The 25830-nt window shown below is 41.3% G+C and overlaps 1 protein-coding gene across 6 annotated transcripts in view; it reads right to left on the bottom strand.

Annotated features, from left to right (window-relative positions):
* Window positions 1-25261, bottom strand: part of LOC308398346 (uncharacterized protein) — a 178563-nt gene extending 153302 nt beyond the window's left edge. The window contains exons 1-5 of one of the 6 annotated variants that reach the window (XM_080884921.1): window positions 24416-24586; window positions 14828-15204; window positions 8693-8798; window positions 4448-5044; window positions 1503-4122 (exon numbers count right to left, since the gene is read on the bottom strand). In XM_080884921.1, the coding sequence (XP_080741047.1) occupies window positions 3430-4122; window positions 4448-5044; window positions 8693-8710 (1308 nt within the window). In that variant the 5' untranslated portion in view covers window positions 8711-8798; window positions 14828-15204; window positions 24416-24586 and the 3' untranslated portion in view covers window positions 1503-3429. Of the gene's footprint in view, window positions 1-1502; window positions 4123-4447; window positions 5045-8692; window positions 8831-14827; window positions 15205-20197; window positions 21113-24415; window positions 24587-25184 lie in introns of those variants that run through there. The other 5 variants (XM_080884923.1, XM_080884922.1, XM_080884924.1 and 2 more) reach the window with 5 other exon arrangements.
* Between the last annotated feature and the right edge of the window lie 569 nt (window positions 25262-25830).

Here is a 25830-nt window from a genome sequence, read left to right as displayed (position 1 = left end):
CCCTATGTAGCCGGTGTATCAGAAAAACTCAGGAGAGTTTTCTCCAAGCATGACATCCCGGTGTATTTCAGACCCAGCAACACGCTCAGACAAAAACTGGTTCACCCGAAAGATAAAACGCCAAAACACAGACTTAACAATGTGGTGTATGCTGTACAGTGCAGCGAGGAATGCCCAGACCTCTACATTGGAGAGACCAAACAGCCACTTCACAAGCGCATGGCACAACATAGAAGAGCCACCTCCACAGGACAAGACTCAGCAGTCCATCTGCATCTTAAGGACAAAGGACACTCCTTCGAGGATGCCAATGTTCACATTTTGGACAGAGAGGACAGATGGTTTGAAAGAGGAGTGAAAGAAGCATCTATGTCCACTGTGAGCGACCATCTTTGAACAGAGGCGGGGTTTACGAAACCAACTCTCTGCCATCAATAATCCAGTTTTGAGATCCCTTCCCAGACGCCTTAACGCCCACTCACATCCTGGGCCATCTGATCTCAGGAATTCGCATGATAAGGTGGGGCCAGGTTTCACAATGAACTCACCCGAAACTCTGGCTGATTGGGACCCACACCCAGTTTCACACCTTGGCTCAGGCGATTAGAGGATCATCAGGGGGTCCTTTTGTCCCTCTGTGGGGGGTCACTCCCACTAGGTTTATATCTGGGACTCTCCACCATTTGACCTTAGAACTGAAGAAGCTTCTCGGATGAGAGGTGAAACGTCTTCAAGCAACTTAAAGAAGTCCAGACGCTTTTCTTTGCAAGCTCCTTTGACATTTGACCACGAGCAATCTTTTCTGGTTTGACGCCGTCTTTGTAGCCAGAAACCAGCTCTCTCCTCGGCTTCCTCCACTACACGCTTCCCCACGCCAGTCTCCTCCGTCACTATAAAGGGGAGAGTCATGAGCTCCATCACCCTCACCTGTGCCGTCCAACGTCCCGCCACCAGCCTCCACTGCAGCAGGCCAGAGACCACACCCCTGCCACAATAAGTAAAAGTATATCCTTGCTGTACCCTTAATGCTAAATGTGCTAAATTAACCGCTGCCTTTGCCCCTTTGGGATTATTCTTATGTCACTGGGATGTTGACCTTTGACCTTCACATTAGAGAGATGGGCAGACATAATTAGTGTATGAATTTTAAAGTAACAGGTAATAAAGAGAGTGTAGCAAATGTAGTCAGGTTTATTACTCTGTATCACACATGAGTGCCCGAGGGAGGCGGGGCTGACTGGGGAGACACAGGAAACAGAGAGACAGGGCTGACTCGACATGAAACGATGAAACGTGGGACACGGGAACAGAAACTAAACACAGGCTGAAATGAACACTGAGGGAGGGAGAACTAAGATTACTGAGAGCCTGATAAATAAGAAGAACAAAAACCAAGAAAAACAAGAGTCAAAGAAAACCAAAAACACAAAGCATTGGGCCAGGACCCACTGCTGTGACATTTATATGTGATAAAAACATTAAAAACTGCTCAGATGTTGAAATCTTTCTACGTATACTTTAGGTTCAGCTCTGCAGCCTGGCATTTGGTTAAGCATGATTCAAACATTTGATTTTGTTTAACTGGTTTTAATTATAGTTACTTTTTGTGAACATTTGTTGCAGCATTTAAAAATACATCATTTATTTTCAAACTTTTATTTGATTTAGAGCATCATATTTGACCAACGTAAATGTTTTAATTTCATATAAAATAACTGAAACAGTGAACTAAATATCTGAAATCTTTCCTTCCTTAAAAGTTATAATCCTACTTAAGTTATAGTGCAAACGCTTAAGCAACAAATATACTTGATGCTAATTAATTAATATTTCCCTTTGATGTTGCAACTATGCGGTCACTTCTGTCTTTAAACAAAATAATATTTTCCAGTTACAGAAATCATAAAGTCCAAACTAAAGTGCTACTGTTGCTATATGCATTTTATATAAATCATGGATGATGGTCCTGACATGAAGGAAGAGAAAGTTACAGGTTGCATCCTTTGACTTTGTCTCCGTGCCTTTGGGCCATTTTCAGAAGGACAGATGTTTCTGTTCAATTCTTAAATCAATTTTTTCAAACACAAACACTATTTTAAAGCTTCTAGAGAGTAAAATATTAATGATAATTATAATAACAATAATAAAAACAAAAGCTCTCAGCTCCATCAAACCAAGCAGCAGAAAGAACAATAACTGAAGAGAAAACTTTAACCTTGTAGACTTCATTATGTTCCAGCTGCTCTACAGACGCTGTGACCTCGAACTTAAGCAGGTCGTAACGTATGTGCAGCTCAATAACAGCTCAATACTCTCCGCAGGAGTAGTCCAGCAGTAGAAATCAGTCCAATAACAAGGTGTGTAACATCTAGCAGGGTGACAGAAAAACCCAGGGTAACTTCTAAGGACCTCAACGTCTCTCTCACATTGTGTTTTTTAAACATGCTTCCATTTGTCACTTCAGTCTTTACTCTGAAATACAGGAAGAGAAATCATGGCTGAAACAATTTCTCATGAAACCAGGGGTTTGGTCCAACAGTCAGTTTGGTGAGGAAGGTTCCTAACTGAGAGAAGTGACCCAGAAGTATCTGTGTAGCAGCCACAATGAATCCAGATCATGAGCTTTATTAACTGATCAAAGTCTCTTCTTTCATCTTTTGTATCATTCAGTTTGCATTGGTAATGCCCATTATTGTAATGCTTTTTTAAGACGAGCAAAACTTTATTTCACTTTGGGTTAGCTGGGATAAGTGATGGATGGAGGGAATTTTACTTCAGCCACAGAAATCCTAAACAGGAAGGAGGAGCAGAGTTACAGTGGATCACTATCCAGCAGGGAAACAAGGTTTATTTCAATTTCTTGGCCATGAGTGAGATTTACTGAGTGGGCAAATTAGGGAGACGACACCATCAGATCCCGAGCCCTCCATGTGTTAATCAAGAGACGGCTGCTGTGCTACATCCATAAATAATGAATAAATTAGGAGCTAAAGCTGAAAGGACAGTTTATTTGTACCATCTTCACGTGAACACATTCAAGAACATCACAGATGAAGAAACATTAAAAACTTCCACACTACATAAAGCAAGAAAAATAGTTTTTCTTTCAGGTGGTTTCAGAAAAACAGAAACATCAAACATCTCCAAGACTCTCTTTGAAAGAACTAAAAACCTTTGTTCTCATGGTCCAATCATGAGTGAACTCCCCGATGAAGCCTTGTGTGCTAAAACATGTCAGAGTTTTAAAGGTTAAACATGAGTTTCCAAAACGTTTTGCTGGAGAACAATGAACTATTTGACTGAGTTTCAATCATTTACAGACGAGCAAAAACAGGACAGAGAAAAAAGGACAAAACTGACTCAGTAAAAAACAGAAAAGAAGATCCCATGTAGATCTGTATTATGTAGAAGTTCAGCCCAGCAACCAGTTCAGTTCAACACAAGTTTAAATGATTCTATCTGAACTCTGTGGAGCCTGATCTCAAGCTTTTTGAGTCTGACACAGAAACCAGAGGATCTTTCTGTGTCTTCAGATTCACTGTGATCCAGTGATGGGAGTGATTTCAGCCCTGAGTGATCGCGCTGATGTTTGCACAGAGCAGACAATGAGGTGAATGTTTGGGCACATTGGTAACAGTGAAACAGTTTATTAGTAACGTGGGATCGTTTGTGTGCAGAGTATGAACTGAGATTCCTGAAGCTCTTGTCACACTGGTCACAGCTGTAGTTTCCTTCCATGTGTGCACGTTCATGAATGTTACGATTACCTGAATGTGAGAAGCTTCTCTCACAGTGTCTGCACTTGTGTGGTTTCTCTCCTGTGTGGACTCGTTTGTGTGTTTTAAGCTGACCTGCAGTGGTGAAGGATGACCCACACTGATCACAGAGGTGCTTTTTAACCCCACTGTGAATCAGTTCATGTCGTTTTAAGCGATGTGATGTGGTGAAGCTTCTCCCACATTCTTTGCAGTATTTCAGTTTGTCTCCAGTGTGTCTACGTTGATGTACTTTTAGGGCCTTTTGCTGACTGAAAGTTTTTCCACAGAGGTCACAATGAAAGTCTTTCCCACCACCACAGTGATGACAGGGTTGAGAACTGGATCCATCTGTGTCACTCTGCTTCTAAACAAAGACACAAAGACAGTGTAAGTCAGTCCTTCAACATTTGTATCCTGAACGTCGCCTGAAATAAAGAGCATCTCTGCAGACGTCCAACTACATTTGACTGTTTCAGTTAACACACTCAGTTTACTGGGCTGCAATAACTACAATACTACCACCATAATACTACAGTAATACTAAAATCATAACTGAAAGGAAAATCTGAATAATCACTCAGAGCTGCTTTTCCATGCAGTAGAATTGCTAACATGCTAACACAGTTTAATGAGCAGAGTTGTTCCAAACAGTCAGGCTAAAATGACAAGATAACAATATAAATACATACCTCACAGTAGCTGCACTTGTAGAGTCTCTTTCTGGTGTGGATCTGTTGGTGTTCTCTCAGGTAACGTGGAGATTTAAAAGTCTTCTCACACAGGTCACATCGATAAGGTCTCTCCTCAGTGTGGGTAAACATGTGTTGTTGTAACTGTGCGTCTGTTGTAAACTCTTTGCCACACTGTTCACAGCAGTACACATCATGTCTAGTGTGAATGCGTAGGTGTGTATTTCGGTTCTCTCTCCGGCTGAAAGTTTTTCCACAGATGTCACAGCTGTATGGCTTAATTCCAGAGTGGGTAACTAGATGCCTCTGTAAGCTGCTACTGTGAGTAAAAGCTCTGCCACACTGATCACAGCTGTACGCTTTAACTCCACTGTGGATGAGTTGGTGTTTTTTTAGGGAACCCTTCAAGGAAAAAGACTTTCCACACAAGTCACAGCTGAACGGTCTCTCTCCAGTGTGGATGACCTGATGCCGTTTTAGTTTAGCCCTCACAGTAAAACCCATCCCACACTCGTCACAGGTGTGTTTTTTCTCTCCCTTTCTTCTGTGAGGTTTGTCGGCCTCCTGAGAGCGCTGACTTCTGGCTCCATGTTGGTCCTGCAGTGACAGAGATACAAACAGAGGCAGTGAGTGAAATGCAGTCGTGGAACAAACTCAACCTTCAAACTCCATTAACACTAGTTTTAAACCTGAAGGTGGAGCGTGGCACCAAACACATTAAAGGTCTCTTATCCCCACCTGCTGGTAGTTCTAACACATTACATCCAACCTGCTGTTAAAGATAATTCATGACTGTTCAAACACTAAAATCATGCCCATCCCTCCTGATTGTACACACACACACACACACACACACACACACACACACACACACACACACACACACACACACTATTTTATAATTTAGATTATTTTGTTGTTTCCTATTACATATTTCTATAATTTGTATAGATTTATACAGAATTATTCAGTGATAATAAATCCTATGTTTGTTTATTCTAAAGGAACCCCGTTAGCTTCCACAACAGATGTTGCTCGTCTTCCGTCAAATACTCACATAAAATATTACACAATAAAGTGGATTCAAGATATCCACATAATTTCACTCTTACATCCACAGTGAGGTTTCACAATTGTTCAAATATAAGCAATCAATAATAATAATAATAATATCAATAACATTGAGGCACATTACACAAATTTCAAAAACAAATCATGTCTTACAATATTTACAACAACTAAAAGCTCTGTAAATCGGCTTTTAAGTCTTCATTGAAGTTTTGAATAATTCTCTAATTTTTTAAGGCAACTTATTCCACTTAAAAGTTGCTCTAAATGTAACAGTTTTACAAAACGTTACTTTTAACTCGAGCATTTACTAAATTGCAGCTTGTTGAAAACTGTGTAATATGATGATGTATTTCATCTGGATACTGCAGCTGAGCAGAATAAATGTGGTGTGTTTAACAGAATTGCTTTCTTTAGAACTACAAGTAAGCCATAGAATATTTTAGCCTGTACAGGAAGCCAAGAAAGGTTATTATGCATTTTATCAATATTAGTATAGTATGAACATCTTCACACTAATCTGGACGCCTTATTCTGGACTAACTGAAGTCTGTTAAGATCTGTCTTATTAGCTGCTGACCAAATGATTGAACAATACTCCAGATGAGACATTACTAGTGCATTAATGACATCTTTCATAATGAAGAAGTGATACACAAAGAGCATTTCATAGCCATAGCTATGCCTTGTCGGCAGAGTTATGTGACATTAGTGATGTTTGTACTTTCAGCGTTAACTTGGTTTTAAAGCCTTTAAAATATACGCCGTTCAATAGTCGACCTTAATCTGACAGAGAATGTGATGATTTTGTGGATAATTAAAGTCAGTCATATATCCACAAACACAACAAGCTGAAAGTCAGTGATGCTGCTCGGTTTGCAGTCCTGAACATCACGGCACAAGCAGGATTCACTGCACTGTTAATGTTAGCTGTGTTATATTGCTGCCTCTGTTCGGTGGTGTCGAGCCAAACGCACTTTAACGTGTGTTTGAACGAGCTGACGGTTCACTCGTTAAGCTGAAAGAAAGATGCTTTAATCACAGCAGTCACACATGTGTCCACTGCACCATCTGGAACTCTTCTTGTTTACACTCGTAATAACACAAACACTAAATCCTGCTTCTCTGGTGCTGTTGTGTAGCAGTGTGTACACCTGAGACTGTCACCTGTCTGTCTGTCCTGCACTCTCTCTCTGTTTCTTTCTCTCTGATTGTGGAATAAAAGTATGAACATGTGTTTATAAGTTACACTTGTGTTTGAATCCTGCAGCTTATCACACATTTGATTTCCATGTGTGACGACTGCAAGTGTCCAGAGTGAGGACAGACTGAGGGAGCCACTGCTGCACATCATCTGTGAGGCTTTGCAGCCCTGATGATCCACCAGGACAAACTCAGCAGTGTGTGAGGAAGAGGAGGAGGAAGAGCCAGCAGCTGCTGACAGATGGAGGGAATAGACAGACTGTTCCCTGTTTGTGAAGGACTGCTAGGAAAGTTTAACATAACTGTCTGTGCTGAATCAGTCTTATTAGGTAATGTTCAAATAATGTGATCATCCCAGTGTTTTCAGTGTGGGAGAAAGTACTCAGGGCCTTCAAGTTACACACTATGAAAGGCAGCAACAAGTTTAATGTTCAGAAACCTAAAGTCTGTATCAGCAGCAGGATGGAGCTAAAAATAAATGTTGGTTTCAGTTCTATGAAGCTTTGAGTATTTTGGATCAGTAGCTGCTGTGTTTGTTGCATCATATTGCTGTAACTGTTTATATGCTTTATATATTCTGAGCTAAGTTGATCTATAGTGTTACATCATATTCTATAAGGATGTTATGTGTTTGTAGACTTTCTGCCCAGTTTGACCCATTTAGCAGAAGTCAGCCTGTTTAAGGCTCTGATATCTATTCTGTGTGACTTACAGCAGTTATGACATGGTCTGATTTTCTCACCCAATAAAGGAATATTTCATATATCAGTCTACTCTTCATTCTATCAGACACAGTTATCACAGCTCCTACATTTGCTTTTTACACATATATGTAAGCATTGAGCCAAATTTAGTACCAACATATTAAACGAACAATATTTGTCTCTTATATATGATACATCTATATACACACTGTCACAGATACTTGTCTGTGAGTGAAGTGATTAATATAATAACTATAATATTGGCCATATTATATTTACATTACCACAGTGAGATGACTTTAGTCTCATGAACAACATCAGCTAATTGTTATTTACAGCTAATCTTAAACGACTGTTCAGCACAGAAATGAAGCCCAACAATCATGTTTCACAGTCCTGTGGTCTCAGCCTCAGATACTCATCAAATCACACAGAGCTCATGTAGAAACAAATGAACTAAATATGTTCTCCTTCATTTCTGTCAAACAAAGCTGTATGAAACGTTTCCAGCTGTTAGTATCATGGTTGCTAGGCAACCTGGGCAGCGCGACGGAGGCTAGACGTCCCATTTCACGAGCCTACGAGCCTCGCACTTCGGCCTTAGAGGTCTTTGAGTACGCGGCCCTTGAGGACTTTAAAGCTGCAGAACCTGAATCGGGATACAGCCATGATGATCTCCAGCCTCGTGCTCGCCAACATTCTCACCTGAGTTAAGAAGACGATCACTGAAATGGTCTCAGCAGGTCCTTTGATGACAGCAATGAAATGCAGTGGTAAGGCTTTTTGGGGATTAAGTTCGTTTTCATGGCAAAGAAGGACGATGCAGTTCATCTGATCACTCCTCATAACATTCTGGAGTGCAGGCAAAATGCTATTATAAAAACTTAAGCAGCAACTTCTCCAGGTTCCAATATTTATGCAATTCTCAAACCTTTTGGCCACGACTGTATAACCTCTTCTGAAGTTTAGTGGATATTATACATGGTTATGCTCAGGATGTGTCGGCCAGTTTCCACTGGAAACGCCTTTTGGTTAAACTGTCAGCGAGGAATTTGCATTTGCACTGTTACATTTTTATATAACTTTAATGCACATAAACAACAGCTGCTTGTTTCAGTGAAAATACATTGATGGGTTTTTAATAAAGTTGTGCAGCTGTAAAGTATTTTGTCTGGTGTCAATTCTATCGTCAGCTACATCGTTATGGCAAATGTTCAAATGTATATGGTGATAAATATCTTTGGTCATATGGTCCTGCTCTGTCTGTCACCTTCTGTGTTGAGCTCATTGTTTCCTCTGTAGTGGCTGAGCTGAGTCCAAGTAGCTGAAAATGTTCCTCTGCTGCTCCGTCAGACTCTCCTCCTCCTGCTGATCAGCTGGGACACAAAACAGATCTTTGTTAGGCTCCACACTGCACTGAAGAGTCAAAGTGTCTCATATGTTCATCTGACAAGTAAAAGAACACATTTTTGTTTCCTGAGGTGGGCAACTTGTTGGAAACAAACACAAAAGGTTTGAGCACTGATACCAGGGACTGTGCAAAACGAGGGATTTAGGAAAAGGAAGAGAGAGAGCAAGAGAGAGAGATGGAAGAGCAGGAGAGAGAGATGGAAGAGCAAGAGAGAGAGATGGAAGAGCAGGAGAGAGAGATGGAAGAGCAAGAGAGAGAGATGGAAGAGCAAGAGAGAGAGATGGAAGAGCAGGAGAGTGAGAGCCAGGGCATCGATGACTTTGCTCGCCCTGAACCTGCCATATTACAGGCCTTCTTAGATTACCACCCACAGCAGAACAGTAGCAGTGCAGTTGTGATGAGGGTGTTCAGCTGTAAAGATGGCACCAACAGGAAGTGGCTTACTTATTGCAAAGAACGCCATTTATTGTTCTGCTTTGTGTGTCTGGCATTTGCAAGGCTGACTGACACCAGCACATTTATAACAGGCATGAGTGACTGGCGACATATACATCTGCGCACAGAGGAGCATGAAAAGAGCAATACACACCAGACCTGTGCTGAAGCTTTTTTCTTAAGGTGCTCAAAAGGCAACATCAGGAGCTTGTTTGCTGGCAGTCAGTTGTCAGCTCACAGAGCACAAGTGAAAAAGAGACGGCAAGTTTTAGAGCGTATAGTGGATGTGATCAAAGTACTTGGGAAGAGGGGACTCAGCTATAGGCATGTGGAGAATGAGGCTGCATACACTTTAGGTGATAACACCATCGATCATGGTAACTTTCTGGAACTGATTGTGTTATTAGGCAAGTATGATATGTGCCTTGGAGAACATTTGAATGACTACATTGAAAAAAGCAAGAAGTTGCATCAGACCAGTGGATCAAGAGGTAGAGGATCTCTCATCACCCTACTCTCCAAAACAACTGTCAACTCAGTGATTGATGCACTTGGCCATCTCCTTCAAGAGAGCATCGCCAGTGATGTCCAGAAAGCTGGGATGTTTTCTGTTCAGCTAGACACAACCCAAGACATCACAGGTTATGATCAGTGTTCAGTAATCATCAGGTATGTTACTGAGTCTGTGCAGGAGAGGCTTGTCTCCATAGTGAGGTGCGAAGCATCCACGGGGCAGTACTTTGTAAACTTGCTTTCCGGAGTTTTAGAGCATCTGAATCTAGACAAGGCCATGTGCATTGGGAATGCAACAGATGGTGCTTCAAATATGCAGGGCCAGTACAAAGGCTTTTCAGCACTTATGACTGCCCAGTCTCCAACTCATGTGCATGTGTGGTGCTATGCACACATACTTAATCTTGTGATTGCTGACACAACACAAAGTGTCATTGAAAGTGGATCACTCTTTAATTTACTTAATGACATAGCTGTGTTCATCAAGGAGTCCTATCACAGGGTTGATCTGTGGGAGAAACAAACCGAAAACACAAGACACAGACGCCTCAGTCCAATAGGTGAGACACGGTGGTGGGCCAAGCATGATGCCCTCCAGAAAATCTTTGGACATTTTGGGAAACCAGATGATGGCCTCTTCGTTGATGTAGTGCTGACGATGGAAGCCATTGAAAAGAGGGAGAAAGAAAAGCCAGCTGTTTGTGCCAAAGCACGAGGCTTTAAAGAGTGTCTCTTGAAGCATGAAACTGTGTTAACAGCACAGATATTTCTTAGAGTGTTTGAGCAAACAACTCCTGGGTGTGTGTTAACACACACGAAACTCTGGCTGATTGGGTCCCACACCCAATTTCACACCTTGGCTCAGGTGATTAGAGGATCATCAGGGGGTCCTTTTGTCCCTCTGTGGGGGTCACGGGGTCACTCCCACTAGGTTTATATCTGGGACTCTCCACCATTTGACCTTAGAACTGAAGAAGCTTCTCGGATGAGAGGTGAAACGTCTTCAAGCAACTTAAAGAAGTCCAGACGCTTTTCTTTGCAAGCTCCTTTGACTACGATGACCTGGATGACTGAGAACCTTCACAGACATATGATAACTGGAGTGTGCAGCGTTTCCATGAGCAGTTTTCCTGCATCTTGACTCATGTGTGTGGAGTGTTCATAGCATCAGCATCATGTTTTTGTTTATTTGTTTTGTTGGGTTGAAAATAATTAAATAAACGTGTGATCATGCCTATGGATCACCATGGCACATATCTCCAGCCATATGATTTATTTATGCAGATGACAAAGTGAGTGTGAATGTGTCTGACATCACAGTGTTTTTGTGCACTGTGCAAAAGTAATTGCCTCTGATTGTGAGTGAGAGCAGTGATTTTGCGGATCACAAGCTATTGTAAAGGGAAAAAAAAGAGTGAAAAAGAGACAAATTACATTGTAGACGAAGAAAAATAATCATAGGAAAAAGGTTTTGTGTTGATCAGCCGAAAAACAACTACAATGTCATTTTCTGCTTTTAAGAAAGGATTGTTCACACAAACACAGAGAGAGAGAGAGATGTGTTGATTAAGCAGTGATGATGATAATGAACATGTCTTAGTTTGTCACTTTCAGGTGAAAAGCAGACCTGAATCAATTTTCCACATGCAGCGGTCGGAAGAAAGTTATAGTTTAACATCATTGGAAACGTTCAGGCCAAGTTTCTGGCTGACTTATTTACAGCACCATGTGTTTCTCAACCTCACAAGCAAGCTCACACCTCCCTGAAGACAAGGAATGCAGCTCCAAAGCAATAACATGGCAGATAAAGAGACAGCAGCAAAGTCCTGAACAAAGAGTCCCAGCGAGCAGCAGCAATGTGGACAAACAGCACCAGAGAAGAAGAGCAAACCCATCATCCTGACTGATCGGATGAATGGCACTGTGTTTCCAACAAGCTGCAACTTCACTATGCATGTGAAGAAAACTTTTGAGGAGAACTGAGGAGACTGTTGGAGTTTGACATTTGCCACCTGTGGAGTAAAATGGCAAGAAGAGACAGTTGAACACAGGACAAAGCTGAAGGAGAACTGCCGGCTGTGGACTGTTGAAAGTGGGAGAGGACAAGAGAGTGAGATGACAAAAGAGTGAGAGAAAGTGGAAACACAGAGGAATGCTGTTATTAAATGTGGGAAATCAAAATTTGGGTTAGCAAACCTGGGGAAAAGAAAACTGACTGCTTAAGTTGGAAAATTGAGACGGAGTCTGAAACAAATAGAAACATACAAAATCACACAAACAAGCAGAACATGCATTAACCCTACTAACAATTCCAAACACAAAATAACTCATGAAGACTCATAGCACATTAGTTAAGAAATGATTAAATAATAGCAGAGAAGTGTGTAGGAAAGGCAGGTTTAAGAACATGCTCTGCTGGAGATGCAGCTCCACAGACATGCATTAGACCTGCCTAATAACACAAACACCCATGCAATGAAAATTAGCTTGTTATCTTTCATCAGTGTAAAATAGTGTCAATTTAGCAGACACTTGTTATCAAATACTGAATTTATCCTAAAGAAAAAAAAATTGACTCTCTAGGTTGCAGGACAACAATTTAACCTTTGTGGGGGAAAAAAGATCCTGGTTTGACTAACCAGTGATCAGACAATAAATTTAGTGTTAAAATGGTAAATTGGGAGAAGCTTCCTGCTTGATTAATGCAGCAAGTAATTTACTGTATGAGGGAAATTCTATTTTTGTGATACTATTTTGAACATGCTTTCCTGTTGTCCTGTCAACTTAGTGGGTTAATAGCTGATATGCAAATTAGTTGATCGGTTTTAGATTAATGAAAGGTGACTGAATTCTAGCACGAGTGAATGAGATGTGTTGGAGTTGTTGTGTTGAGTGGAGACTCTAAAACACTGAGTTTCCTGCTTTGATGTGCGAGTGAATTCTGTATCTAGATACACAACTCTGAATACGTCAGAACAAACTTCTTTTATGAGGTGCATGACAGCATGTCACATGTTTTATGATGAAGGGAAAAGGAAAATTGAATAAAATAGATCTGTGGCCTAAATGAGTGAAGAGCACAGACCTGGTGATTAAACTCATAGCTAATAAGACACATTAGGCTTATGTGTGTGTTGTGCAGCTGATGGTTGGCTTGGAGTGAATCTAGCTGATGATTTTTCTTCTGTTGTGAAGTCGAGCCTGCCGATTAGTATGATGGTATGATGAACCATGCTAATGGTATGATTTACCCTCCTGAGATGAGGAGTTTGTGTCATGACTTAACAAGGCCTTTTTATTTTGATACTTTCACAGTGCACTGAAAGTTTTGTTTGATAATCTCTGTTATTTTTCATTTTATCTTTTGAACAGGCACTGATTTTGTTTGTCTATTTCTTTTCTTTAAGCAGATCTGCACGTCAGAAATTAAAAGTGCTATACGACCTGTCGAGAAAGCCTTACAAGTGAGTTTTCTCCACATTAAAATGGGCTCAGGAGAAAGCCACTTATTTGGGACAATTATTAAATGAATGTCCCAGCCTAAACCGGATTCAGCAAGGTAATCCGATCTAGAAGTTCTTTTTCTTTTTGAAATGACGTCATTTTGCTGGAAGTGGAAACTAAATGCGACGACAGGTTCCACTATCAGCAAAGAATGAATGAATGAATGGAAATAAAGAACAAACTGACTGACTGGTAAAAGCTGACAGGACATGACCACGACTCAAGGTTAACCTCCACCTAGACAGGACAAAAGGGTGGATGAATTTATGTGTTTTTTGTTACAGGAGCAGAAAGATGACAGCAACATTCGCGGTTGCATGACGATTTAATCTTTTAAATGCCATCTTTTCTGTCTGTGAATTTACTATGTGTGTGTCATCCACTAACTTGTGTTGCTCACAGACATTACTGTGAGAAAGTGTACACACCTGCGCAGCGCTAACATTTACATTTCTTTTTACAGCAGATGATTAATCATGTGTTTGATCATGTGATTTATAAGAGGATTAGTTAATGTTTTCCTACTACAGGATTTCTGGGTTTATATGTGACTGTCATTCTTTCCACAGCTAGGGTTGGCTACCTTTATGGTGTTTTTATGGCACCTCTGGAACCTGTTGACCTGTGTCTGACCTCCGTCTGACCACAGTCAATGTGTATTGCTAATGTTTGTTTCTTTGAGAATGCTGTGGAGGATTCGGCACAAGCGGACAAGTGACATGAGTAAAACAAATAAGAGGTTACGGTGTTTATGGGAAAGTTGAATATGGGCTCTTAGCTGGCCACTTTGAGCCCATAGGGATATATGAGTGGAGTGAATTTGCTTAAGAGAAGTCATTGATTACATTAATGTTAACTGAGCACATGGGATGATCCATGTCTGAGGCAAATTAGGGAAATAATTGTAGTTTCCCGATTTGAGAAAACCTGCACATGACACTTGTCTTGCTGATGTTGAATGCTTATTACTCTTCTGATATATTGTTTATAAGAGTGAAGTTGATTTTATTGTATGCAGGCTCCTGGTGGAGCCAGTTTTTAAGACAGGGATCCTGGTTTGGTGAGTTGACGCATGGTTGTCCATGCGTCAAGAAGTGGGGTCCAGAATTAACATTAAACAATGTTTACTATTATTGTTGCAGTGATTTGTGTGATTAGCTGTTTATTTACAAGTATTAAATCTATGCAAGTGGTGCATCCATGTTCAGATGAGGCTTTGATGGCCTATTAGTGAAGTTCACTGAACTAAAGAATGTGGTTTGATGATTGTTGACATGCTCTCCAAATAGAAGTCTTTCTGAAATACAGGTGCAGCAGTGAGAAGCGAGAAACATTCCAGGCATAGCCCAGGCAGTGGTTGAGGTCAAAGGTCAAGCTGGTTGGGGCCCAGCATGAGATCAGACCTTGGAGCCACAGCAAGGACCATGAAACTGCCTGCAAAATAGCGGAGAGACCCTCCTGGATTTATCAGAGCCACTGCAAAGAGGTCGAGGTCCCAGGAAACCCCAGCACCCTCAAGACAGCACAATAGAGAAATCTCACACTTGGTTGTTTCGGTGGTGAGGGGGGAGTGCTGATTGAGCCCCCGTAGGGTAAGCTCGCACTTCAACCTCCAGCCTCTGATCAACTCTAGGGCAACCAAGTGCCAGGCGTGACAGCTGAATCAGCAGAACCAGGAGGAAGGCAGAGAAGCTGAGTGTTTTGAGACAGATCCAGCAGGCCCAAAATCAGGACTATCCATGACGAGAAGGAGTGCCTAAGAGGATCGTCCACAGGATGGGAGCTGAGGCCAGGAGAGAGACTTCAGGAGGATCAGAGATCATCTTCAGCAGCGTAGGGACAGGAAAACTCGAGGGATGACGGGAGCGTGCCAGGCTCCATCGACAGCGCAGAAGGAGTTCGATGATGACATCATGATTCTGTGAAAAGCACAGGAACCAGAAGCTATGGTGGTGATGACAGCAGTTTCCTATGAACATCACCTAATGCTGTGCCACTGTACTGTGAATATGATGATACCCTGAAGACTGCTGGGATCACAACAGCAGTAAGATAACGGAACCCTGCACCCTTTCCACAGAGGTGTTTCTCTGCAGAGCGTGGACAATGAAGGAGTCATAAATATCCCCCTCACAGGACGAAGGCTTGAATGAGGTGGTGGGGGTTGGTAGAGGCCATAAAACTAGAGTGCTGAGAGGTCTGCAGCTTTGGAAATAGCTGAGACCCATGTTGACAAACAACAAAACTAACTAGTATGTTTGAATGTTTATTCTACATACATTCGGACTCTGGTCCTATGGACAGTGATGGAAACAACTGGAAGAGACATTCATGACGCCCTGCAGAACTCAAACCACTCTGCAGAGAGACATGTGATGTGCACACCCAGAGAAAACACCACCAAGCTGAGATGGTTTTGAAAATGTTACTTTCTTATTTTCACTATTAAATTAACAATTTCTTTGTTTGCTTGTAGGATGCAGTTTGCCATGAGATGAGATCACTGAATGGGATAACTAGGGATGGGTATCGTTTAGGTTTTATCCGATACCGGTGCCAAATCGGTACTTTTGAAACTGTGCCGGTGCTCAAACGGTGCTCGAACCGGTGCTTAAAGAATGGAGAACACAAAATTGGTCCAAAAACCTCTCATATTCAGCTGGTTTTTTGTAAAAAGATAACAATGTTAGCCTTTTCTGCAGCTATGGGGTATATATGGTATCACTCTTAGCTGGAAGCAGTGCTTAAACAATGGAAAAAATACAAACTTTGTCCAAAAACCTCTCATATTTAGCTGTTTTCCACTTTTTCTTTGGTCGTTTTAGCTTTTTTGGCCAGGGTGAAGGGAGTATCTGTCATCAAACAAGAAGACAGCCGCATGTAGCTATGATGATGTTTGCTAGTTCACCTTACATGCATTAATGTAATAACGTGGTTAGCCTACTCAATGTAAATTACACACGAACAACATTAAGCTACTCACGCAGAGAAGAACGGCTGCTGCTGCCATCCAATACGGCGCATTTCTCGGCTTTAAAAAAAAAAAAACGCTATGCGTCGCCAGGTGTTTCATCGGATTCGAGGTGTTACTTCCTTTGACAGTATCACAGTATCAGCTTAAAGCACTTGTTGCTGCTGAGTTTGCATATTTTGCTGTGAAGTACAGCCAGATTTTTGACCGCTTTGCCTTGGGCATTTTTAATCTGTAGCTCTGCATAAAAGAACGTACGTACCTGGACCCACCTACTATCCTCGGAAACGTAAAATGATTGGCTAGAAGTGTATCACAGCTCAGGAAAAAAAAGCACCGAAATAAAGCACCGAAATGTGCGCTGCTTTTCGGTCTGGTTACTACCGTTTATGTCAGAACCGGTGCAATCATGGCACCGGACACCGGTACTCATCCCTAGGGATAACCGCTAATACATTTGTTAAACTGTGTATTTTTTCAGTAATTTAGGGTGATTTGACATATGCTGAATATAACAATGTTTGCATTGAAACTGTCAGACATTAGGTATTCGTAACTGGGGACTTTTCAAGCATAAACGTCAAAAAGGGGGGAATGTTAGATTTTGTATTGTTGATTGTCATTTATGCTTAGAAACATTTACTCATATATGCTTAGAAGTATATAATCATTGGTAGATTGAAAGGATGTCTCATCCTAAAAGAGGTCTGTATTAACTCTGTGTAGAGGGGGGTGCATACATTCCTCTGCACAGTGTCCTGGCATGGATCACACTCCCTAGGAGAGTTTATCTTTGATTTATGGTATAGCAAGCACACGTATATCTGTTTAAGTATAAGAGCCTTTTGTTAGATGGACCCAGACGTCCTGGCACCAGCTAGCACCAGAGTCTACACAGGGTCACACCCACATACACACACACACACCCACATACACAGGCAAGGTACTCTTTGTTTGTATGTAGACGTCATATGTTAATGAACTTATGCATATTCATGTAACCTCAATAAAAGAACAGTGGTACGGGAGAACGGACGAGAGCAACTGGGGTTAAGCGAAGGGACGGCGCTTTGTCCGGTTTTCTCCCGTGCACGAGAAACATGAAGAAGCTTGCCTACTTGTGTCTTGCTTTGCAGTGTAATTATATTGTCTCCAACGTTCCAGCGGATGGGTTCAAGCTACAAACCTATCATAGGTAACGAGGTAAGTTCCATGTCTGAGTCAGAGTCGTCTGGGCAGTGTGCCATTGCGATTTCAAAAAAATTAAGCCGCTCCAGGGCACAGCGCAGTTATTGATATAGCAGTAAAAGAGTCAGTTAGGTCAGACTAGAAAGACAAAACTGCAAAAATGCATTCAAGATTAAATTTAGAAAAACCACATATAAAATTTCGCCCAACAACTGAAATTAGACTGGAGTGATCAGAACCATGTTATTACAATAGCATGTCTGCAACACTAGAGCTCAATGCAAGATTAGTTTTAAGTCGTTTCGTTATACTGAGCCGAAGACCAGCACCAACGGTTGTAGTCGGCCAAGCTATCACTTACATGTGCTACAGTCAGTCTCAGCAGAGGGAAAGGGGAATGAAAAGCCAGCAGAAATGTTCATGTCCAGGCTCTCCACAGAAGAATTAATCCTTAGAAGACGAAAGCAACAACAAATAACAAATCCACGGAGTCCATTCGCGTCGCGGAGTCAGCTTCTCTCTTTTTCTTTCTCCTAAGCGGAGCAGCGGCACACCACGGTATCCAGAAATTAGTCGGGTCCCACCTGAGCTGAGGCTGCGGCCATGGCTGGAGAAAACGTCCGAGCGTCCGCAAAACTGGGGGGATTTCCGAGACAGTTCACGTGCTAGAAGAGAAGAATCCTCGGCGGGATGCAAAAATTGTCTGAAGTCCAAGGGGAAAAAGTTCGGGCGCCAGTTGTAACGTGCAGTGGAGATGAAGCCAGCCGCGGAGGTGTGCAGGTGGATAGCGAATGAGCAACAGCTTCTGACTTTCCAAAAAGTACTCATTTATTTACAATATCAAAAATAAAAGTGCTACCTCTACCACACATTACTAAAGAGCACACTAGTCCGCGTACACACGGGAGCATCCATTACAGGAGGAGTGCGAAGAAGAACAAAAAGGGGGTGACACCAGTCGTGAGACAGGAGGCGCCGCCATGTGGTGATACACTGCATTACAATAGCAACTGTTACAATATAAATATTGTTCTGAGAGGCTTTTTGTTGGTTGAGTCTGAAATTGATTGTATGTACAATTCATATCCTTATAAAACGGCAGAAATATGGTGTTTTATTAATAAACTTACATTCATGGCAGTGGCGTGTCTAGAAAATTTTTGTTGGGGGGGCCAGGTAGGGGCACAGATTTGGAGAAGGGTGGCAGATGTAATTGGCAGATAATGTTTAAAAAAAAATTCTACCAACCATTAACCATAATTCAATAATCCTGTAAACCTAATAACCGAATGCGCTTTTAACTCTTATTAGAATGAGATTTTAACCACTCCGGTGCAAAGTTTTTAGATACTGCGTTGATAAAGTACAAGAGATACAATCAGTGCTTTGTCAGTGTTTACTCAGCATTCAAGGACAGCAATATTTGCATAGTGTTTTTACTGACATATAGTGCACATATGTTTTGGGCAAAAACATTTTTTAATATTAAAATACGAACATTTGTAGCAAACAATTGACAAATTAGCCAATGCCAATGCAAAACTTTATCTGCCTATTAAAAAAAGAAGATAATCTTCTCACAAACTGGTGTTTGATTTTGAAACAGGGAAAAAGTGGGGAAACAACTGAAAAGACTAATATTTGAATAAAACCTGAAAGCAAGTAAATACTTTCTATGCTGCCTTATGGTAAACTTTGGTAATATTGATAAAGAACAACACTGGCTGATGATGAAATACAGTCAGCTGGCATGGTGACACTGCCAGTATTAACCTGCAGGACTGGACCGGTACAGAAAATCGGGCATTTTGACTAGAGACCGGCCCACCAGGTATTAAAGCCATAAAGCCTTTGAATGAAAACAAATGCTGTTGTGACAGTGATGTACAGTTTTGTTGGTATATGTATGATTTCTATACATTTTACGTCAGATAAAAACTTTGGTTGTAAGATTCAGATAATTATTTAATAAAAGCTAGATATTTTAAATGAGAATAAGAAAGAAAAGTATTTCTTTGTGCCCCCTTTCCCTGTTAATGCCCTACCTGCCCCCTGGCAAAAATTTGCTAGATCCACCCCTGCACAGTTACCAGCTGTCAGCTACATAGAAAAGGATCCTGGTGTTATTTGTCTCTCAGAAACAGTTCATAACTTCCCTTCAACTCATTCATGTGACCTAAAAGGTAAACCTGTTTCTCCATCACCTGTTCAGCTCTGATGGTTCAGTAAGGACATCTCCTGGTTTCATCTTCATGTTTCCCTCTCACCACATATACAAACCGACATCACCCAGCAAAGTGGGCGATAAATAAATGAGAGAGAAAAGCCGATCAGCTGATCATTGATCAGTTTCATGATTGAAGTAGCAGCAGGAGAGAGAGGGTGAGAGAATGAGAGAAGAAGAGGCAGCTGTGCAGCGTAACGACAGAATAACTCCAGCTTTGTGTCTTTTTCCATTCTAGCTAAAGTCCGGGACAAACTGCGTCTCTTCTCAGCTCAATACGAAACGTGTAATATTTTCTCTGAATGAGGGACCATTCCATTTTTTTAAGGAGCCGTTGGCATGAATAAAATAAAGTTCACTATCAGTAACATCATAGCACCCACCCAGCTGTATAAAAACTCCATCAAGCTGGCTAGAACGCAGTACGAGTTATTGCAACTGAGGGTAAAAAGTCAGCACAACGAAAATAAACTCCACCTAAACTTAGTTTATATCTGACCCAGATAGACTGCAGGTCATAACTTCTTACCTGAAGTTCAGTTCACCTGACACTCGGACTGGCGGCTGCCTCGGGTCTCTCCTCCTGCCTCCCCTTCCCTCATCCACCTGCTGGCCTTTGTGGAAGCCCCGCCATAGCCACCACCAAACAACTGAGTTATTTTTACACATCGACCTGCATCTTATAACTCATAACTCTTATGTTAGCTGCCCTCAGTAGCATACTGTCTGAAATATTCGACGGCTGCAAAAATTCTTTAAGTGTTATTTTTTCCTTGGGATTCTAATTTCACCGAAGTTTACTAAACTCAACAAACTTAATATTACTTACCGGGACATTTATTCTGTCCTCATTTTCTTTCACCGAAAAATTGTTTCCTGCAGTGTTGTCCTTCGTGCTTGGCTCGCCTACCTTTGCTAACGTGATGCGCATAGCGCAGAAGCCGATGCTGCATTCACTTAGACTCGGATATCTGAGCTTCACCGTGAAAACATAATCGTACATTTGATATTTGATTGAATTTTATTGTTTTACCTTTGGGGTGGCACCTGGGGTGGCCAGTCTGGTTGGGGGGGTGGCCTGGACACCCCGCTGGACACGCCATTGATTTATGGATATAAAATAGCTAAAAGTATTAACATGCCTCAGAGAAATCACTAATAACACTAAGGGCTGGACGGATTTGATTTGCATTCTTCAAGAAGAGTGTGGTGTCATCAGCTAGCTGGCTGATGATGAGCTCCTTATCAGCTGTGCTGATTCCTTGTATAACAGGTCAAATCTCGGGGTGGAGTCTTAATCATTTTAATTGAGCTATTGCCATTCGTGTACAAGGTTTTGATAGCTTTACAGAAAAATGCCAAATTTTTCCAAAGAGTGGAAAATAAATTGATGTTCAATTGTATCAAAAGCCTTTTAAAAATCCAGGAAGAGAATGAAGCTATAGTCAGATACCAAATCAGAGTAATCAAGTAGATCTAAAACCAATCTCATGTTCTTAGAAAGGTGTCTGTTTCTCATAAAGCCTGATTGTGTCTCATCGATAATTGTGTCCAAGAACTCTTTCATTCTGTTAGCAAGTACTAAAGCCATAATCTCATAGTCATCATTGAGCAGACAGATGGGTCTCCAATTATCAATAAGATGTAAGTCTTTGTTTGGCTTTGGAATAAGTGTTATGAGACCCTGAGTAAGAGTAGGAGGGAGGATGTTATTCTCTACACTTCCTATGAAAAGCTGCAGTAAGAACGGAGCCAGGAGATTAGAAAATGATTCATAAAACTCTGCAGTTAAACCATCTGTGCCGGGAGATTTGTTGGCCTTAAGTGCAGGAATAGGATTACAAACGTCCTCCACAGTCAGAGGGCTGTCACAGTGACTTCTATCTTCCACAACAATAGTTTTTAGGTTTTTAATATTATTGAGAAACAGCGTTGAGACATATATATATATATTCTACTTTTCTAAATGATTGACTATTTCAATGGAGAACCTAAATGACACGGACCCGTGTTTGTTATTACATATCTCTATTTTGAATGTGACAAGTCTATCATTGCCTGTTATTCATAGGTATTAACAGAGTTTTTGGCCTTTTTTCCTCTATAACAGTTAATTGACTCTTTACAGTGGCCTGCTATGGTTAATAATAACATGTTCAGTCATGAGTGAAATCAAAGCTTTTCTTCACTTTAGCATTTAACATTCCCAACAATATAATGTGATACCTTAATTAAAACACAGCTAATAAAACACAATTTTCTTAATGCAAACATCAGTGACTCAACATTAGCAACCAAAGGGTTCAGTCTGCAGCTCACACTCATGTGAAGCTACAGCCTCCCCCTTTAGTCTCTGTCATCCTTCTGCTCCTGCACAAACAAAGCAAGACAAAACCTCCACCCTTCTTCTACAGGCTGGGTGAATTGTTGTGGACATTCACTAATCCTAAAGTCGGCACCGTTTTTGTCTCAGTATCAAGTCAGTTAAACTTTTAGTCGTCAGTCCGTCACAGTCCAGTCACATGCATACATCCACACACATTCATACCAGATATTGCTGATAATGGAGTCTGACACGCAGCCTATTCGAGCCTCCATCACCAGCAAGATGACGTCATCATTTTAAAGGAAAACAGCTCCTTGTTTTTGGACTGGATTGACTCGCTGCAATCCTTTTAGGCTCAGGACTTCTCATGTGATCAATGTCACATATAAGTGAATTTCTCCCAAGCCCATTATAATCATGGAGAAAAACACTTTGCCACTGTTTCCAGTAAGAATATTTTATAGCGCTTTAAAGTTCAACCTCTCAGGTCTGGATTAAAGAGCTGATTTGTTAAATCGGGAACTCACAAAATACTAAAATATCACCACCGGTGGATCACACCTCTCAGATGTTCTTATCTCAGTGCACTGTAACAAAAGCACAAACAAACGCAACCAATAAAATACTAATAAAGTAACAAATACTGGGGCCCATTGCAAACATGTCCAAGCATAAAACCATCTTTCTCTCTCTTAGAGAAAGAAAACAATCCAAACCTCACTGATAAAATCAACCTAGTGTCAAGCAAAACCCAAAAATCAACCAAAACTTCACCAGATAGTTTTCCTCCCTCCCGGGACAATATTGTGCAGGAATACAGGCACCGTAACTCCTTTTGCACTGACAAAAACATGTTGGATTTACTTGATTCAATAGTGGACACTGGTTGCACACAAAGGTTTTGCTTTGGCAGAAACTTAAACAACTGAGTTAAATCAACACAACCTTTTCATATTCAGTAAACCTGCATGTTGTGTTCATAAAACACGATTGAAACATGTTCAGATGGAGTAAGTTGAGCTCCTGGAACATTTTAATCCTTCAATTGAAATTGAATGGGTCTACAACAACTACCATCCTCCTATCTCTATCCTGGTTGCAGCAGGGCTGGGAAATAACCCTGAAGTGATAGGTTACCAGGCAGGGTACACCCTGGACAGCTCACCAGTCTATCAGATAGAAACACACAGCCGTTTACATTCATGGATAATTTAGCCCAGGACCTTCTTACTGTGGAGCAACAGCACTAACCAGCATGCCAACAATGGAGGAAATACAGGAAAGCTATGATTTCCTGTATTTGAGGCAGAATTATTTTGTTCTTGCCCTTGACAGGTTAATCCACAATAAATAGCAACAGCATGCATGTGGTGTGTGTGTCGTTGTCTGCCTCTTATAACTCCAGTGATTTTCCTGTAGTTTGAAATCTTATGCGGTGTTGACACAATAATTTGTTGTAAACCAGGAAATTCCCAACTGTGGTAGAAAGCACAGCTTAGCCTTAGCAAATGTTCAAAGAAAAGTCGTCATTTCCTGATTTCTGCTTCACTGATAAATATTGTCACACTGGGGTTTTTGCAAATGATATCAGTGAGCACTGTGTGGCAGCTGGAGTCAGACAACTGAAGCTCCCACAATCAAGACCACAAACAGCTTTCAAAGGAGATTTGAAGCTTTTCTGGCAGCAAACTTCATGATTTATGGGACTGGAACTGGAACAGAAACTACCTGATCACCAATGGTGAGCTGGCATGGAATTATTTTTATGACATTTTATCAAAGTTATAAATAAGCATGCCCATTAACACATAGTGAGTGAGCATGTTGTCTTCCCACGCAGTGAACAGCAGATGCTAATGTTTTTGTCACTTTTTACAGAGTCAAACTCAAAGTAAGGTCAGTGCTTCCACGCTTTAAACGCTGCACGCTCACACTCTCTCCACACTCGATAGATTATCCATTGTTCATCTGCACACAGCTGCGGTTTTAGTAACGCAGTAACGCAGCGTGCTTACGGGAAAGTAACAGTAATCTAATTACCTTTTTTGCAATAGTAATCCCTCACTTTACTCGTTTCTTGAAATAAGTAATCGGATTACTTCCCATCTCTGGTCGGAGCTGTGCACTTGTGGGTTCAACCTTGTGTACACGTTTATCTTTGCTGTGTGTACTTGTACCTCTGAGTGGAAGCTGAACTCTTGAGGTCGAGTATCGAAGCATCAGCTGTGACGTTAAAGTCCAAACAGCTCGTTCATTTGACGTGCAAATGAACGAAGGTAACGCCGTTTTCATGTGGATGTGTCACTGAGACACTTTCCACATCCACAGCTCACAAAATGGGAAAACTATAGAAGTATAACAATGAAGAAGTTACTATGTTACGGGTCCCAAGGATGAAGACCTCGATGACAAATATGTTACCTGTAAAAGCAGGTGAAGAGCAGAGTAAGGAAGACACGATGCGTCTCTGCTTTCCTCCACAACGTGTCTGAGTCTGATTTATTTCACACAAATAAATGCTATAAAACACTAAACATGAGCTTTCAATATACTGTTCAGCTGGTTCCTCATTCACATCAATTACATTTACTTATTTCACAACATCAGTGAAATATACTCTTTTTAACTGGTTCAGTTTCTCAAGTTCACACTTCTTTCCATAACAGCTACATCCTTTTATCATATCAATAAACACATCACATTGTCTTCTGCAGTGTCTTACTGGCTAAACAGTTCTATTCAATAACAGCATTGGTAAATACATTACATTTGTTCCCTCCAGTAATTTACTGGCAAAATCACTATTTAGTGCATCATGAAACACAGCTTGTTGAATCAACCCATGAATGCCTCTGTTAGCTACACAGAGTTGCTCAGAGTGCTTGTGTTACACTAGCTAATCTACTCAGTCACTTTAACAGAACTATTAACATTCACATCTCACAGAACTGATTTGATTGGAGCATTACAACACGTTTGCACAGAGCATAGGAGCGCACTGACTCTGCTTCACGAGCGCTCCACCTAACGAGCGGGCTCGCGGTGCGGTCGCGCGGGACACTCCTCTGGTTTTCTCCCGTGTTTACATATAAATAACTTTGGCGGACCGCCTTAACTCTCCCATTCACATTAACCTGGGTAACCATGGTGACAATAAACAACATTTTCGGTGCGAGCACCGTGTACCGACCTGTAAAAGCAGGTGAAGAGCAGAGTAAGGAAGACACGATGCGTCTCTGCTTTCCTCCAGAACGTGTCTGAGGAAGCAGCGGAAGGTGGGCTCCACTTACTGCTCCCCGAAACCCCGGAGCAAGCACCAAAGTTCCGCCCTCACTGCTTTCTAACATAAAATGAATCCCTGTTACATGGATTTTCTATCCTCTTAAAGAAACTGAAAATAAATACATATAGCAATGAAAAATGTCCCGTTACATGAGTGTTTTACACAAAATAATATTCATGTGGTCATTCCCTCACAGGGGTGCCACAACTACACTGCTGTTTTGACAGAGACACAGTGTGTTTATCTAACTTGGCTGAAGCCAAAGTTCTCCAGACAAATTCAGTCTGTTTCTGCCAAGTGTGAACTCACTGGATGAGCGCCAGATACACAGAATCAAAAAGGGATAAATTACTTTTCTTATGTCATGTTCCCGTCACAAACTGGCTCAAGGAGAGGGGAAGCAGGAGTCCACAGATGAAATGTTCCTATAAATAAAGTGGAATTTATTCAAACTTTACCAAAACTTCAACACATCAAATACAAGCAGTTCAGCAGGGAGTGGATGTGTGTTGCATGTGCCAGGTGGATGCAGAGAGAGGCCAGGGCCACGTTC

The sequence above is a fragment of the Rhamphochromis sp. 'chilingali' genome, assembly GCF_963969265.1.
Source record: "Rhamphochromis sp. 'chilingali' genome assembly, chromosome: 1".
NCBI classification, from domain to species: domain Eukaryota; kingdom Metazoa; phylum Chordata; class Actinopteri; order Cichliformes; family Cichlidae; genus Rhamphochromis; species Rhamphochromis sp. 'chilingali'.
This window is presented reverse-complemented; position numbering and strand designations above follow the sequence as displayed.